The sequence below is a fragment of the Sinohyriopsis cumingii genome, chromosome 1 (genome assembly GCF_028554795.1).
Source record: "Sinohyriopsis cumingii isolate HCF-2022 chromosome 1, ASM2855479v2, whole genome shotgun sequence".
Classification (NCBI taxonomy): domain Eukaryota; kingdom Metazoa; phylum Mollusca; class Bivalvia; order Unionida; family Unionidae; genus Sinohyriopsis; species Sinohyriopsis cumingii.
Genome location: NC_142961.1, coordinates 145,580,185 through 145,596,397, shown reverse-complemented (window position 1 = coordinate 145,596,397; position 16,213 = coordinate 145,580,185). Strand labels below are relative to the sequence as shown.

General features: G+C 36.1%; 1 protein-coding gene across 1 annotated transcript in view; it reads left to right on the top strand.

Moving 5' to 3' along the window:
* Positions 1–6,797, top strand: part of LOC149808092 (fizzy-related protein homolog) — a 58,961-nt gene extending 52,164 nt beyond the window's left edge. Inside the window, exon 13 of the mRNA XM_089973459.1 lies at positions 4–6,797. Coding sequence (XP_089829585.1) covers positions 4–45 — 42 coding nt within the window. The 3' untranslated portion in view covers positions 46–6,797. The remainder of the gene's footprint in view (positions 1–3) is intronic.
* Positions 6,798–16,213: the final 9,416 nt, after the last annotated feature.

Sequence of the window (16,213 nt, the reverse complement as noted above, 5' to 3'; positions counted from 1 at the left end):
TAGGAATCTAAGTCAGTATTGAATCTGTTCACAAGGATTCGATGAGTAAGGCAGAGAGCTGAGAGGATAACTGACCACAGACAATGTTCTATTTATATTGTGCAATATGCCAGTGATTGTTGCTGCATGTACTAGTTATGGATAATTTTATGTTCATTGTGTGTCCATAAATGTGTGGGCCCTTCAGAATAACTGTTGGGCACTCAGCTTTGTTTTTTATCAGATTTTGTTGCATACTGCAATTCTAACTTAGTTGTCAGAGTCACCTCAGACAAGGAATTTTAGGTAAATACACCAGATATATTAGGGAAATGTGCATTGTAAAGGTGAATGATTCGATATTGAGACGTGAGTATATGGGGTAATTTTCTTGTGAAAGTATGTTTGATAGGATACGGTCTATTGCAAGCGATGCAGCCAGTGGAACATAAACCCATTACTGCTGGAAATGTCAGCCATGTTGCAGATTTGCAGAGATGCCATCCATTCTGGAGTTTGTGGAATAATTATGCATGGTTTATGATAAATGTGCATTCTGAAATATATTTAAGAAATTACAGAAATGAAAATTCATGAGATACAGTTTTGAATAGGAGTTTTTGTTCTCTACATGGGTAGGTAAATATGTACTTCAGCACCACTATGATATATTGGTACGTAGAGTTTTGTTTTCTAATGTACAAAATTGAATCTACGGAACAAGAAACCAGTCTATTAGGCTGTAAATAAGTGAAAAATGAGGGAAGAGATGAAGAATAAAAATAAATGTGGTTTATTTGTGTGGAAAACTAATGTTTAAAGTTGTTGTTTTGGCTGAAAATGTTATAGACTCGTAGAGATGTGATAGTATTGTATGGAAGTTTGCTGTACTTTAATGAATGTATTATCCCGTTAACGATGGGTCACCTAGATTCTGAAAAATTTAAACTCAATTTCCTGATCAGCATGCTTTTTGGTTAATATTTGGATTTGCACTGAACAGGTTCAACTTTTTTCTTGAAAATATTCCATTTTGAGAGATTTTATACAACCAGTTAAGATGGTATTTATCATTTTGCTACTCTTCTTTACATGGCCTTAATTTTATTTAAGAAAAGCCAATTTATGGAATGTACCATTTTATTGATGTTTTTAGATGATATTTCTTAAAGTTGTAGCTTATAAGATCAAAATGATTTTTAAGCTCTGAGTTGTCTAAAGAAACATGAAGTCACATGCTGACAGTCATCCAGCTCAGTGGATTTTTATGGCAGTCTTCTTTGATGAATGTCAAAAAATAAATTCTGCCATCATGCATGTAATGAAAGTTAAAGTTGATCAGATATTTCAACTGTTGTAGGTATTAGCTAAAAGAGATGGCATATTATATTTGTAAGTAAATAATGTATATTTATTGACAAGTCCTCTCTCGTAATACATATACAGATTTGAAAATTGCCTAGGATATCTCATCATTGTAGATGACGTGTGAATTAAGCAAAGTATATGCAGGATAATTGGCAGACATTGAAAATTAACTTGCCTGGCTCAAAATGGCAGGTGATAATTTTTGGTGGGTAAGTGCTAATTCAGGTGTGATCAGTCTTTATCGTGAAAGAAAAAGATGTTCACTTGAGAATATTGCTGACTTTGTTCATTAAAAGTTCATCCTTTCTATGATAAGTTTGTTTTCGATTTGTTTTGATAAGGCTTGTACAAGTACTTCGATGTCACTCATCAATACTAATAACCATTGACCAGGGGGAGAGCATACTGGTGTCCATTTTTAATTATACTTGGTGTTAGAAGAGTCACATAATAAGTTCTGGAAAATAACATTTCATTTGATTTTATTTAGGTCATTATTCAAAAAAAAGGGTAAAAGATCATTGCTCAAATCCTATGAAAACTAGTTAAAGGGTTAAATTGAAGTTGTGAATAGTTGATTGAAATTAATATGTTCCAAACTTGGGCAGGGTACTGGTGGGTGGTTTTTTTTACTGAAGGTAATAGCATTGGCTGTTCAGTCTTTTGGAATTTGAATGAAATAGTTCAACCTTTTCTGGTCTCATATCCTTCTTTATTAGTAGTATTTATCTGCATGCCATTGGGAAATTAACTTAAGGAGAAAAGTATGTTTTTTATATAATTAAGATGAAAATTGAGATTGAGCCGTAATAAATATGCTCAGGGTTTCCATATACAGTTCAACAGTCCATTAAATGGTGTTTCTTTTAGTTAAATAACCTTTATTTTTTTGCATTATTATGCAAGTAAGTGGTTTTACTTTTCTTTTTGTTCCATGTAAATTGAAAAGTTTAAAAATCCATTGTTAGCTTTGTTCCTGGTCAGAATATGAACATTAGGAAGTAATGATAAAGAGAATGGATCTTTATTTAATGAGATGTGTCCATTAGATGTATTAGATATACATGTAGAGGTGTGTCCATTAGATGTCTTAGATATACATGTAATAGTATGGAAATGAAACAACTAGTTTGCTGATATAAACTAGCTTTTTTCCCAACCTACATTGTTGGTCAGATTCATTAATTTAAAACAGATGCAGCATTTGATGTCTGACCAAGTAATCATCTTAACATCAGTACTAAACAGTGTCTAGACAAAGCAACCAAATTTACATCAGTACTAAACAGTGTCTAGAAGAAGCAACCAACTTTACATCAGTACTAAACAGTGCACATACCAAGCAACTTTAGTCACTACTAAACAGTGTCTAGACAAAGCAACCAGCTTTACATCAGTACTAAACACTGCACATACCAAGCAACTTAAGTCACTACTAAACAGTGTCTAGACAAAGCAACCAACTTTACATCAGTACTAAACACTGCACATACCAAGCAACTTTAGTCACTACTAAACAGTGTCTAGACATAGCAACCAACTTTACATCAGTACTAAACACTGCACATACCAAGCAACTTTAGTCACTACTAAACAGTGTCTAGACCAAGCAACCATCTTTACATCAGTACTAAACAGTGTCTAGACAAAGCAACCAGCTTTACATCAGTACTAAACAGTGTCTAGACAAAGCAACCAGCTTTACATCAGTACTAAACACTGCGCATACCAAGCAACTTTAGTCACTACTAAACAGTGTCTAGACCAAGCAACCATCTTTACATCAGTACTAAACAGTGTCTAGACAAAGCAACCATCTTTACATCAGTACTAAACAGTGTCTAGAAAAGCAACCACCTTGACATCAGTACTAAACACTGCACATGCCAAGCAACTTTAGTCACTACTAAACAGTGTCTAGACAAAGCAACCAGCTTTACATCAGTACTAAACACTGCTTACAACATGAAACAAACTTGAAGTACAAACATTGCATATACCAAGCAACCAACTTAAGTCACTACTAAAGTGTCTAGACAAAACAACCAACTTTGTTAGTACTAAACACTGCAGGAAACAAACTTTAAGTACAAACACTGCATACATCAAGCTACCAACTTTTAAGCCTGTATTAAACTCTGCATACAACAGTAATCAAACTGTAAGTAAGTACTAACATTGCCTGTACCAAGCAACCAACTTTAAGTCGGTACTAAATACTGCACATACAAAGCAGTCAACTTCAAATTGGTAGTGAACAGGTATCCGACTTTCTCTGTAGAAAGTAGAGAAGTCATAGGTACGTGTTGTTACTTAAAATTTGTGTTGGCAGATTACTTATGTTCTGAATAATATATTAAAGAAACATAAAGTTGCCAGGGTTCCATTGATAATTAGTACAGTATGTTACAGTAATTTGCATGTTTTAAATTAAGCTTATTGTTCATCAAGCATGATTTTGGTACATTATTATTACCTCAGTCATTACATCTCACGTTCACCTATTTTCCTGTCATCTTCAACCATTTACATAAAAATCCGAAGCCATTGTAGGGAAATTAATCCCCGCACTATTACTTAGTTTTGAAAGCTGCTTTTATTTGTCTGACTGGGACAGAGATAAATTAATTTACTGTACTTTAAAGTGCATACTGTGCAGACAGGGTTGAGTATGAAATATCCTAGATCAGTATTACAGGCTGTCCTAGGACAAGTCAGCCGATCATAATTTACATGTGACATGAAGCTGTCCATCAGAGAAATCATGTCAATTCATATAATAAATAAGATCTAGCATAAAGTTTGAGTCACGTTAACCTTGGACAATATGGATATATTTATTTGGTGCCCATTACATTTGTCAGATTTTTATAATTTTTGTTTATTTTATTTTATGGGTGTTTTTTGGTTGTTTTACAAGGAGGTAGGGTAATACCTCACAAACGTTTCATGTATGTTGATAGTCATTCATTTGTTACACTGGATGCTAAGATTTTGCCCAATTAATGGCAGTTAATATAAAATGATGTTACCTTTAGGGATTGCTGCTTCTTGAAGGCAAGTTTCAGTGGTAGCAAAGGCAAGACATTGTGAAATAAATGTACCATGTCACTAGAATAATCAAAAACTGCTCAACGTGTTTAATGTTTCATTGTTTTTTAAGATCGTATTTGAAGAAAATCTTTCTTATGGTTGGAGACATTTTTTTATGAGCCAGTCACAAGGTGGACCAAATTATGTTGTAATGTTGTCCATCTATAAATCCATTTATCTTTCTGGACAATAACTATAGTTTTTCACCATCTGCAATAAGCAAGCTTTGTGTATGACTTCCACTTGGGGTAAGGAGGAACTCTATCAATTTTGGGGTCACCAGTTAATGTCACTCTGTCTAGAAGAAGACAAATGGTTTCTGTGCAATTAGTATAGTTCCCCATCATTGACTTACTGCACTTGGATTCAGGAAGAAACCTATTGACTTTGGCGATCAACAGGTCAAAGGTCAATATTACTGTCACTGGAATTTAAGAAAAATGGTTACTGCATAATAACATTAGTTCTACCTCACAGACCTGGACCAAACTTGGTGGATGGCTTGCACCTGGGGTAAGGAAGAAGCTTATTGATTTGGGGTCAGAGGTAGACCTGCCATCCAATATGATTTTACCACAAGGCTTAGTGGAACTGCCCTTAGAAAATGAACTTAACAAACAAAGCAAAAATTCGGAAATACAATTATTGAGGTTGAATCTGAAAATTAGCTTGCCTGTATTTGAGTGAGACTCAGTAAAGCTACTCAGAGAACTGAATTATCTTTACACAGTTACCTCAGATTTTTTTTCAATCTACCCCATGTTCATGTAAACCCCCTGCATGATCAAGTTTTCACATAGTCGGGAAATGCCATCCTTTAAACAAAAACACATTAAAGGTAAAGGGAAACAATCAGCCCTTTAAAAATGCCAAACAGTTGGCACAGAAGTTTTAAAGGCAGTATTCACATGTTTGGAAAGGTGGCAGTTACATCTATTGGACTCGTGTTGTTTTGATTTGTGTGTTGCTTAAGGCACAGGAGATGATTGCCCACACTACATGAGATCTTGCAAGACATCACTGATGTCCACGGGGTTTGTAGCCATTTTTTACACTGGACATCATTATGACTGAAATGTATGTTATGAACATTCTAGTTACCTTTGCTGCATTGGACCACACTTTTTAACTCTTCAAATGCATGGTTTCCATGCTGACAAGAGCAGTACATGTTACTCTTTACTGTAAAATTGATCTTATGTATGGAAAAAATAATGGTATCCTTACTGATGTTATTTTAGGGTTGGAAGGTCACAAATGGTCAAAAGTCAGTGTCATTGCGACTGAAAGAATAAATACTGTTTCTGCACAATAACATTAATTTATATCACATACCCAAACCATACTTTGTGGATGGATTGAACTTTGGGTAAGGCTGAAGTCTATCACTTTTGGTATGCAGTGATAATGGTGATTTTGACTAAGAAAAAAATGGTTTCTATACAAAAAAACATTAGTTCAACATCAAAGACTTGCGCCAAACTTTGTGGATAGCTTGCACTTGTGGTAAGGAAGAAATAGCTTTTGCAGAATAACTTTAGTTTTGTACCATATCCCTTGACCAAAACTTTGTGGATGGCCTTCACTTAAGGTACATAATATTTGCATTGATATTAGGATCAAAGGTCATTGGTCATAGTCATTATGGTTTTGCAGAACAACTTTTGTCATAGGTATGCTCCTTGACAAGACGTTTGTAGATAACTTGTACTTAGGGTAATAAGAAACTGATAGGTTCTGGTCAGCGGTCACATTTATGTAAATCAGATATAAAAATAATGGTTTTTGCACGTGAAGTTTAGTTAAAGACTGCATACCTTATTCAAAGGTCATGGTCACTGAGAAGTCAGTAATCCCCAGAGTCAGCTATACTCTGCTAGCGTTGATATTGAGGACTATTAAACATTGAAAGTTGACCATTCATAATACTCTTGTTTCAGGTTGAAAAGAACGCCAAAGTCTTTGTACAAATAGAAAAGTGAAAATTCGGATATTTTATGTGAACTGAGCAAATTTGTATTTTGTCATCTCGCTGATTTCAATTATTTTTTAAATACAGGGAAATAATCTATTGTCATCATGAAGTGCAGTAACATTTTTTTTTCTCCAGGAGTTTGAAATGCATATTAACTGCATAAAATACATTTTCAAAACTTACATACCTACATATTTTGGGAGGAGTTTTATCGTCTAATTGACAGTTTTTTAATGCAGAATGCATTGTTTCAATTGGCTCAGATTCATTTAGCCTATAACAACATTTTACCTGTTGACTTATTTTACTGCCAGTAAGTTTAGACCTGAATGAGGAATAGACTATAACTATATATGTACTATTAAAATCATGCAGCTGCACAGCATTTGCGTTTTTCTTTATTATACAAACAGGTTTTCTTTAGTTACTCCACGATTTAAATTGATGTTACATAGATCTCTCTAGATACTGTTAAAGAAAGTTTTTCTGCAAGCTTTCTACTTCAGGTTTTATGAGTACTGTCATATCCATGTTATTTGTATTCTTTTATTATTTGCTGTGTTCCCAAAAAAGTTGTTTTCCGTACACAGATGAAAACTTCTTATTTGCTTCCATTACAGGTAAGTTTGCTTTACAGAAAAGCAAGTTGCACTGACCAACATTTGACCCTCATGTTTTTGCTTAAAATAGCATAACTGGTTGCAGAATGGTCTAGAAGGTTAATGGATGATTTCATCTTCCGCAAAAACAGTTAAGGTCACTGTGACCTACATTGTAATTTCCAGAGAATATGATGAATTTGTTGTGGTTATCATGTCTTTCTGTCCATAACAACAGAAGAGATATTGACATGCAATAATTTCTTTCATCCAATAGTTTATTATTGCCCTGTGTTTTAAAAAGTTCTGCATTCTCATATGTATAGTTTGTATGCTGAATCATTGATATACCGTGAGATGTATACATTTTTCATTCAAAGGAGGTGAGATTTGCCAAGATTCCTTTTAATGAAATATTTATGAGTGGTATATCAAAGATACAGTATAAATACTATACATATATTGATTTACTGTTGATACAAGTAATTATTGTTATTTAATTAATACTGCTACTGACCATACAATTGTTTCTATCCTCAATGTCTATTTTTCCACTTTGCACTGGTCTTTGTGACCACAAATCGTACCATCATCCATAGGTCCAGAGACATTGTCGCATCACACAGGTAAAAATCCACCATGCTTGGTTTTTTTCACAGATTTTCGCTGTATCTACCTATGATGGGAAAGAGAGAGAGAGAGAGGGGTGTGGGGTGTGGAGATTTGCCTTCTAGTTATCTATTGGACATCCCTGTGTTTCTTTGGTCAGTTAGCATGCTACCTTACCATCCAGAAAGGGTGGTGGTGGCCTTCATACATTTTAATATCAGTTGAGAGTGTTGAAGTGATAGCCTACTGTTGAAGCAGTATTTATATATGCATATTAATGCACCATGGGTGGATCAGAATTTGATATGACAGCATTATTGATATATCAAATTGCTTTATACCAATGCTTTAAAAGCATTGTTATTTTTAATGTGTGTGCGTGTGTGTGTGTGAGAGAGAGAGAGGGGGGCTTACTTAAATCCTTGTATTTGATGGAATGACCACCAGTTTAGATATTTTGACTGGTACATAATCTGTGCAACCTGACATTGGTCATAGGATTTTCCAAATGTCATTATATATAATTGCCTGTGATTTGTTTATCCATTAAATTATCAAATAAACGCTATCACAAAGTAACATCCAATATTCAGTATGTCCAATTTAAACGTTGTTTCTATGTCAGACAGTAAATAAAGGTGTTGCTGACTAAACCTTAATCAAAGGTAACAAGGTGTATTTTACACGTTTCTATTTCTGACTATCATTAGAAGTCTTACAGACTAAGTATGTTATGGCTCAACTGTCTAAAGGCTATACTGCTCACAGTTAAGCTGGTTAAATGAGGGTAGAGAAGTCATCTTAATCCTCTAGTGACCATTACTACAGTCGATTTGTCAGTGAAGACATGTTATTCTAAAGTTGTTGTTTTTTTTAAATTTTATTGGAAGGCTTATCAATGAGATGGTAATAAGTATAGTTCTACTACTTGAGAGAATGATATTCACCGTGTTAAAGTGCAAACACAATAAGGATGAAAAACTAACCAAAAACATCTGGTGTTTTCAGACGAGGTTTACGGTACATTACCATGAAGCAAAATTGTAGATGGATTTTTGACATTACAAGAAGCAGTGTACCTCGGAGATTAACCCATTTGGGGCTCCTATGCAATATCTTGCAGCCACGTTTGAAGTGGTCACATCAAAGGGATATAATTGAAATGTGTTTGTCACGCAACGATGACTTTACAGCCAAAGCAGTAATAGGGTATACGGATTATTCATGCGAATGTACATAATAGAGTCCCGGACCGTGCGATTTTGAATGCATTCTCTCTGAACCGAAAGATTTCCCAGAAAATGTTAAGTGATATGCAACAGCCTGGTTATGATCACGTGGACACTGTGATCGCTCATGACGGTCAAATCAAGACAAAACAGTAACGTAGTTATCAGTCAGAGGCTGAATTACTGACAAAACTAGATCCAATGAATGTGACATGTTTGATAGAAATTTCACAGGTGCTTCAAGTGCTAACCGTGTTGTGTGAGCGCAGATTTTCGCACCCAAACTTAACAAAAACAGGGGTGCAGCGCAGGTTGAATGTAGATACTCTTGACGAACTTGTGAGAATAGATCTTGTCTGCGTCGATATAAAAGTCTTTGAAGCTAATATTGAGGAAGTGGAATAAAAATCGAAAAAGTCATATATCAAAAAAAAAATAATATTTTTTTTAAAATCCGCCAATCTTTAATTGAGTAGGTTTACCAAAGTACAAATGGTCACATCACGGTCGGTGACAGGAATACCGTGTAAATACGTGTCGCTTAAACAATATAAATGTTAGGAAATTCATAGCAAATGTTAAGGACAATTTTATGGTTTGTTTCTAGCACCCAATATTTATTTTATCAATATGTATTACAAACAACGGGAACCGCTCCGGTGGCCTAGTGGTTAGAGCGTCCGCCTCGGATGGGGGAGGTCGTGGGTTCGATCATATCTGCAGATATGAGCATTTATGCATAGCAGACGCACTCGCATGCTTACCCAATAATTAAGTTCTCATTTACTACAGTCAATCCTTATGACAAAATCAAGGAATATAAAAATTTATATAGATAATACACCGGAGTGGAAATCGTTATCCCTGGTTCCAAAATAGGAACACGTATAAATATAGAATACAGTTACGCATTGAGAATAGTATCACACACACACACTATATATATATATATATATATATATATATATATATATATATATATATATAAGGTGTAAGGGTAACGTGAAAATGTGTTTTGATGTGCAAAGTGTTACTATTATACAAGGTAATTATACAAGATAATAGGATCCAAGGCCATGTCCATGTTATAAAGGGGATCCAAGGTCATGTTCGTGTTATAAAGGGAATCCAAGGCCATGTCCATGTTATAAAGGGGATCCAATGCCATGTCTGTTATAAAGGGGATCCAAGGCCATGTCCGTGTTATAAATGGGATCCAATGCCATGTCTGTTATAAAGGGGATCCAAGGCCATGTCTCTGTTATAAAGGGGATCCAAGGCCATGTCTGTGTTATGAAGGGGATCCAAGGCCATGTCTGTGTTATAAAGGGGAACCATTTTATAATAAAGTGCCTTATAGTCATCAATCTCTTACCTGGTGTCCACTAGCAATTGTTTGTTACTGATAGTCCCAACTTACTTGACTGAAAGCCATGTAACTTGGCACCCGGTTTCAACCACAGATGTATGTAGTCGTTCCCGAATTATAACGGTTCCTCTTCGATATCAAACATGACCACTACGGTGACAGTCTTTTAATCTTGTTATTGCTACTTCTGAGTATATGGTTGGAATTTTCATTCAAAACTTTTCTGTGATGCGTAGTTAATTCTAGATTTAAATTTTGACGGTCTGATTTCCAGTGCTTGGCGGTATTCATCCAAAACGGTATTTGCATTATGGCGAAGTTGCTTCCAAATGAACATTTTCCCCATCCAGTGGTGAAAATTAAAAGTTTGGTTATCACTGCTCTTTCTGAACGTATCAACATGGGGATTTTCACTAAAACACTTTTTATAATATAGAATTTCAGCGTTGGCCCTAAGTAAAAATAGTGCCGATTTGATTCCGAAATGTCTACCATGCGGCTTTTTGGAAAATGTTATAAATCACTACTCCTTACAGATAGTCGCTTCGACACTGGGTTTTCACTTGAGCACTTCGCAGGATACGTATTTTTCCTTAAAGAAAATGAATGCTATTTGACAAATATTGTAACCCCTATTACTTCTCCTGCAGGTATAGACATTGGCTTATTCACTAAACACTTTTTATGATATATGCAGTTGGTCCTAAAAGAAAATGGTTAAAATCTGGTCTCAAACATGACCGCCGCCAGTTCCAATCTGAAAATCTTTCTTCTCATCCATAACCGATGGTTGAATGGACATGTTTTTCAGTGGCATCACTCGGGTTGGTGTCACCCAGTGCGGTAGCTCATGGTGTCACCCCCATGGTCCTCCTTCCGTAACAGACCATACAGAATCCTTAGTAATGTCATTTTGGTGTCACCCCCTCTGATGGTGTCACCCGGTGCAGTCCGCACCCCCTGCATCCCCCTAGCGACGCCACTGCTGTGCCTGCTAGTCATGTATTTAACTATGATCGGTTATCCGCTTATGAAATCCGACTAGACCGAGCAGTGTGTGCTCTGTAAAATTTGCAATTTTTCATTTTGGTGTCACCCTTCTGAGATGGTGTCACCCGGTGCGGTCCGCACCCCCCCCCCCCCAGCGACGCCACTGATGTTTTTTGTTGTTGCTTTTATTGCTTTTTTTTTTACTACAACACTTAACGTACACAGATGGCTCGAAGTATGTGTGTGTGTGTGATTTAGATTTTTAACGTAACTTTAATAATTTTTCAGTTATTTCGCTACGATGTCTGCAGTGTGGCAGTTTATAGTGATATCTAGCACTGGGACATCATGCCGCAGACATGTAGCATGATGTCCCATCTAGTCACATTATCCTGACACCAGGCCGACCAGTCCTAACACTAACCTCGTAATGCTGAGCGTCAGTCGAGACAGCTGTTAGTACCATTTTTGTAAGTCTTTGTTATGACTCGGTCGGGGATCGAAACCACGACCTCCCGCATCCGAGGCGGACGCCCTAACCACTAGGCCACCAGAGAGGTGGCCCTAATTGAGCTGATTGATGAGCTCAGTTAAAAAAAATATCTGCCATCTTGATATTTTACTTCTGCAACTCCCCAGTGCCATATATACAGCGACCCAAATGAAAATTACATGTCTGGCATAGTTGCCATTGTTAAGGTTAGATTATGTTATTGCTACGGTGGCGCTATACAGTTTCGCATTTTGCATAGGGTTAGGATTTTAAAGAAAAAGAATGTCTCCGGCTTTCCTCACTGGTTATACTGGCTATTTAAAAAAGACCTTGTATATCTTAGGTATAATGCAAAGAACCTTTAATTCCCTTTATTTTGGTGTATGATTGATGGGTGTACTATGGATTATAGAGTATACAGCTTGGCCTTACTTCAAATGTGCTCCTTTCAAAAAAGTGCTAGCTCTACTTGGTCATTTTCACTTCCTGAACTTCAGAGGTCAATTGTATAAAAAAAGAGCCGATAACTTTTTTTACATTTTATATATTTGGTAATTCATTCATTGCACTTTCAGAAGCTGGTATTGTCTAGTCTGGCAAAATTCATTTTCCCTATTTTAATAGCTGCTATGTATAGTGTACTTTAGACTAATTCAGACTGATTTTTTAACACAAGGGAGCAGTCATTTTAGTTAGCAGTGTGCTTAAATCATGTAAAATTTCCAAAAGTTCAATATCCAAAAGAAATATCATCCACATTACATTAATGTAGCATAGAGGTATGCAAACATTCTCTCCACTGTGCATGTTTTAAATGCGAACTACTTCACCTTACATACGTCACTCTCTCAAAAGTACATATTATCTGGTGAGCGCCACCTACTCGAAAGTGAAGATCTCGTCACGTTGTCATGGAAACCAAAGGAATTTTTACAATAAGAAGTTGCCCCGTAATGACGTCTAAATTTGCTGCCACTTTTAAAATCTTATTAATACTCCTACTGGAGTACTGGTTTTATTGACACGAGATAACTACTAAAACACTTCGGACATAACGTACTTGATCCTAGTTGAAAATGGTAATCATCCAGTATTGAAACAAAGTTGACACAGTGGACATCTTGAAATTCTTTGTGTCCTTTGATGAAGTTGTTTAATTTACATTCCTTATTAACGACTATACATTATCTACTGTAATGTTTTCCTCACCAGGATAACACATGTATTGTAGATGTGAATAAGTGTAGGTGTTTGACTGCATATTGCATGCTTTTCATTTGACGCCTCACCTGTAGTAGTCGTTAGTCAAGATAATTATTAATGACTCAAGGGTTTCTCAAAGCCTGTGACTTTCGCCAAATAATATTTAGTTTCTAGGGGTAGGCAGTGATAATAACTTTTCAAGGTTTGGTTTCATTTTGTGGATTTTAACGCTATGTTTGAACACATTTTATTTTTTTCTTCAAATCATTGTTTTTACAATCTTCTTGAAAAGCGGCAGCATATTTGGTGGAGGAAGAACGCTGGGAAACCCCAAGTAGAACGCTCGACCCGCGGGAAGCTACTGGCGAGCCTTCTCACGTATCCACGTTGGCCGAGCCAAGACTGGAACCCACGCGGACAAAGGTGAAATCTAAGTGCCCCTGTTTTTTTTTAGGAGATTGTAAGAACAATTATTTCAAGAAAATAATTCAGAAACAAAAGTAATCTCTTTTGTTATCAACATATTGCATCTACTCTGATGTGATATAAAATAATGATCTTGTTTGTATTCTCAACTCGGATTAGCATGACAAAGCATATGATTTTGTTTTAATTAACCACTGTTTGTGGATTTATCTAGCGATTACCTTTAATGAGCACCAACTCAGTAGTCCTAAGCTTGAACTTATAACAAATCAATCAAACAGAATTTTCGGATACATGTTGGCATTATTCGAAACAAGTTTTATAATACTCTATATGTCTCATTTTATGAACCTCTTATCTCTAAGGTGTGTGTGTGCGTGTGTGTGTGTTTCCCCAGAATTTTATATGTTGGAAATTCTCAAGAATAAGGGAGGGGGTGGGGGAGAAACGGACGCGTTAATTATATATGTTAAGAGATTTTGATCAAACACGGTATGCAGGCTTATACCATCAAGATCTTATGTTATTTAGTGACTGACTGATTTGGGTCAAAATCTGGAACAAATCTGAATATTAGTGAGATATTTGGATTTTTATAATATAATCTTGCACGAGTTTGAGCTTATTATCGCTTTAAATATTCCACAGAAAATATTTTTGTAATATTGGTAGATAGTAGTACATATGTCATTAAGATTCCACAAGAGTTTGATCACAATGAACCTGCTTATATTAATGAGGTGGTTGTTTGGGGTTTAACGCCATATCTCTGCGCTGGATAGCCTATACATGGCAGACACTATAACTGTTTGAGGAAGAACCGGGGAAATCCCCAGTAAGATCCACCGACCCACGGGAAGTTACTGGCAAGCTTTCTCACATAACCAGTTTGGCCGAACCACAGACTCGAACACATGCGGACAGAGGTGAGATGGCAGTTTTCTGTAAAGGCTAGCGCTTTAGACCATTCGGCCACCTGGGGTCACTTATTAATAAGGTGATTTTGGAGCTGATGATATGGGTTTGTTTTTTTTGTCACATGGGAGTTGTTTTTAATTAGTCGGTCCTGTTGCAAATCTGCTAGACTATTTTTAGTACCTTAGAGGCAGTGCTTGTAAATAAATCAAGATGATTGACGATTTTGGATATGAGCAACATCAAGTGATTTGGGGTACGATTTTCCTATTGTTTTTTTTTAATCACTCTTGATGCCCTATCGTTTTTAAAAATGGATAGGTAAGATGATCGTGATCGGTAATTGACGGACAGGGCCTGTATCATTTAAGCCCCCCGCCCCCCCCCCCTCTCTCTCTCTCTCTCTCTCTCTCTCTCTCTCTCTCTCTCTCTCTCTCTCTATATATATATATATATGTTTTCTATTGAGGGGAGAAATACAAAGTTACAATAACGCGATGGTTGTACGTCGTTTTATGCATAGAAAAAGAACTATGTAACTAATTGCATTAACATATGCAAGGGGAGGGATGTTAGGCTCTCTTGGTCCTTATTACTGATGAAAACAGTGGGTTGGGTGGGTATGATAGTTTAAAAAATGAGTTTTTCATTACTTGAAAATTCAAATGATGCCGAACAGGGCGGCGTGGATAATTTATTACAACACTGTTGGACAGATTTTAAGTACCGTCAAATTATTAATAATGTTGCCTTTACGCCTTTGGAGTGTGAATCTGATGGAATACGACTGTTACACGTTTTAATTACCAAGATATATGGTCGAGTCATACTTGCCTATGATCAGAACTAACTTCTACAGGTGCGCACTGTAACGTTCTACCATTTCCCGAACACGTTCTGTCTGTCATCAGCCCATACAGAGCTCAAACATGCTCGCTTATTAATGAATTAAACGGTAATCTTGGATCCTTCTTGGCGAAAATATCTCGCTTTTTGTTCCGACAAATCATGCTTTCCTGCCCAGGATTAACTATCAATGACGCGCGTGTTATTGCTAGATTTAAAATTAATTACACTCGGTTCCCCAGCTTCAGCACGTGCTTGTATGCAAATATCCGCTTCCAATTAAATTCCGTCATTCTCTTGCATTGGAAAACGATCGATCTAGGTATCTTGCTTGCTGAAGAGCAGCGTCTAATCCTCTCGACTGCAGATGTTTTGCCGCTGATAAAGATGAGGCAGAAATACAGCTTATTCTTGTTTGTTTTAGCGGACAAGTTTGCCAATCCCCTCATTGTATGGTGATGTATATGACGGGATTTAAGTCGTAATTAAGATAGCACAACCCATCTCGTAGTTTCTTTGTAAGCCAGTTAATATAATGTTGTTTATTTTTACTATGGTTTGAAATAAAAGCAATTGTGTCTTCATTTATATTTGCTGATTCTGATAATTCTGGTTGTTTTTATGCAGCTCGTTTTGTAGATCTGCATGTGGGTTCCTTGTCTGTTTTGTTTTTAAAACTTGTTTATATCATGAATTCATTCAGTCATTCATTCGTAGTTACACACTTTTCAAGTTTTCAATTTTGAAATAAATGCTTAGTTCAATGTCATACATTCAAGGATGGAACAGTGATCGTGTCCCAACAATGTGCCAGATTCTATTTGACACATTTAAAAATTAACTGGTTTATACTTTAATCAATTCATGCATACAAACAGAATAAATTAAACTTTAAAACAGCAGCTGAGCTGCCTACCTGTGAAAGTTTTTCATTATTGCCAAAGTGTTTCATTATTGCCAAAGTTTTTCATTATTGCCAAAGTTTTTCATTATTGCCAAAATTGCCAAAGTTTTTCATTATTGCCAAAGTTTTTCATTATTGCCAAAGTGTTTCATTTGTATTGTTACAAGGGAACTTTTAAGAGTACGCGAGTACCTGTGATCTGCGGGGCACATGTT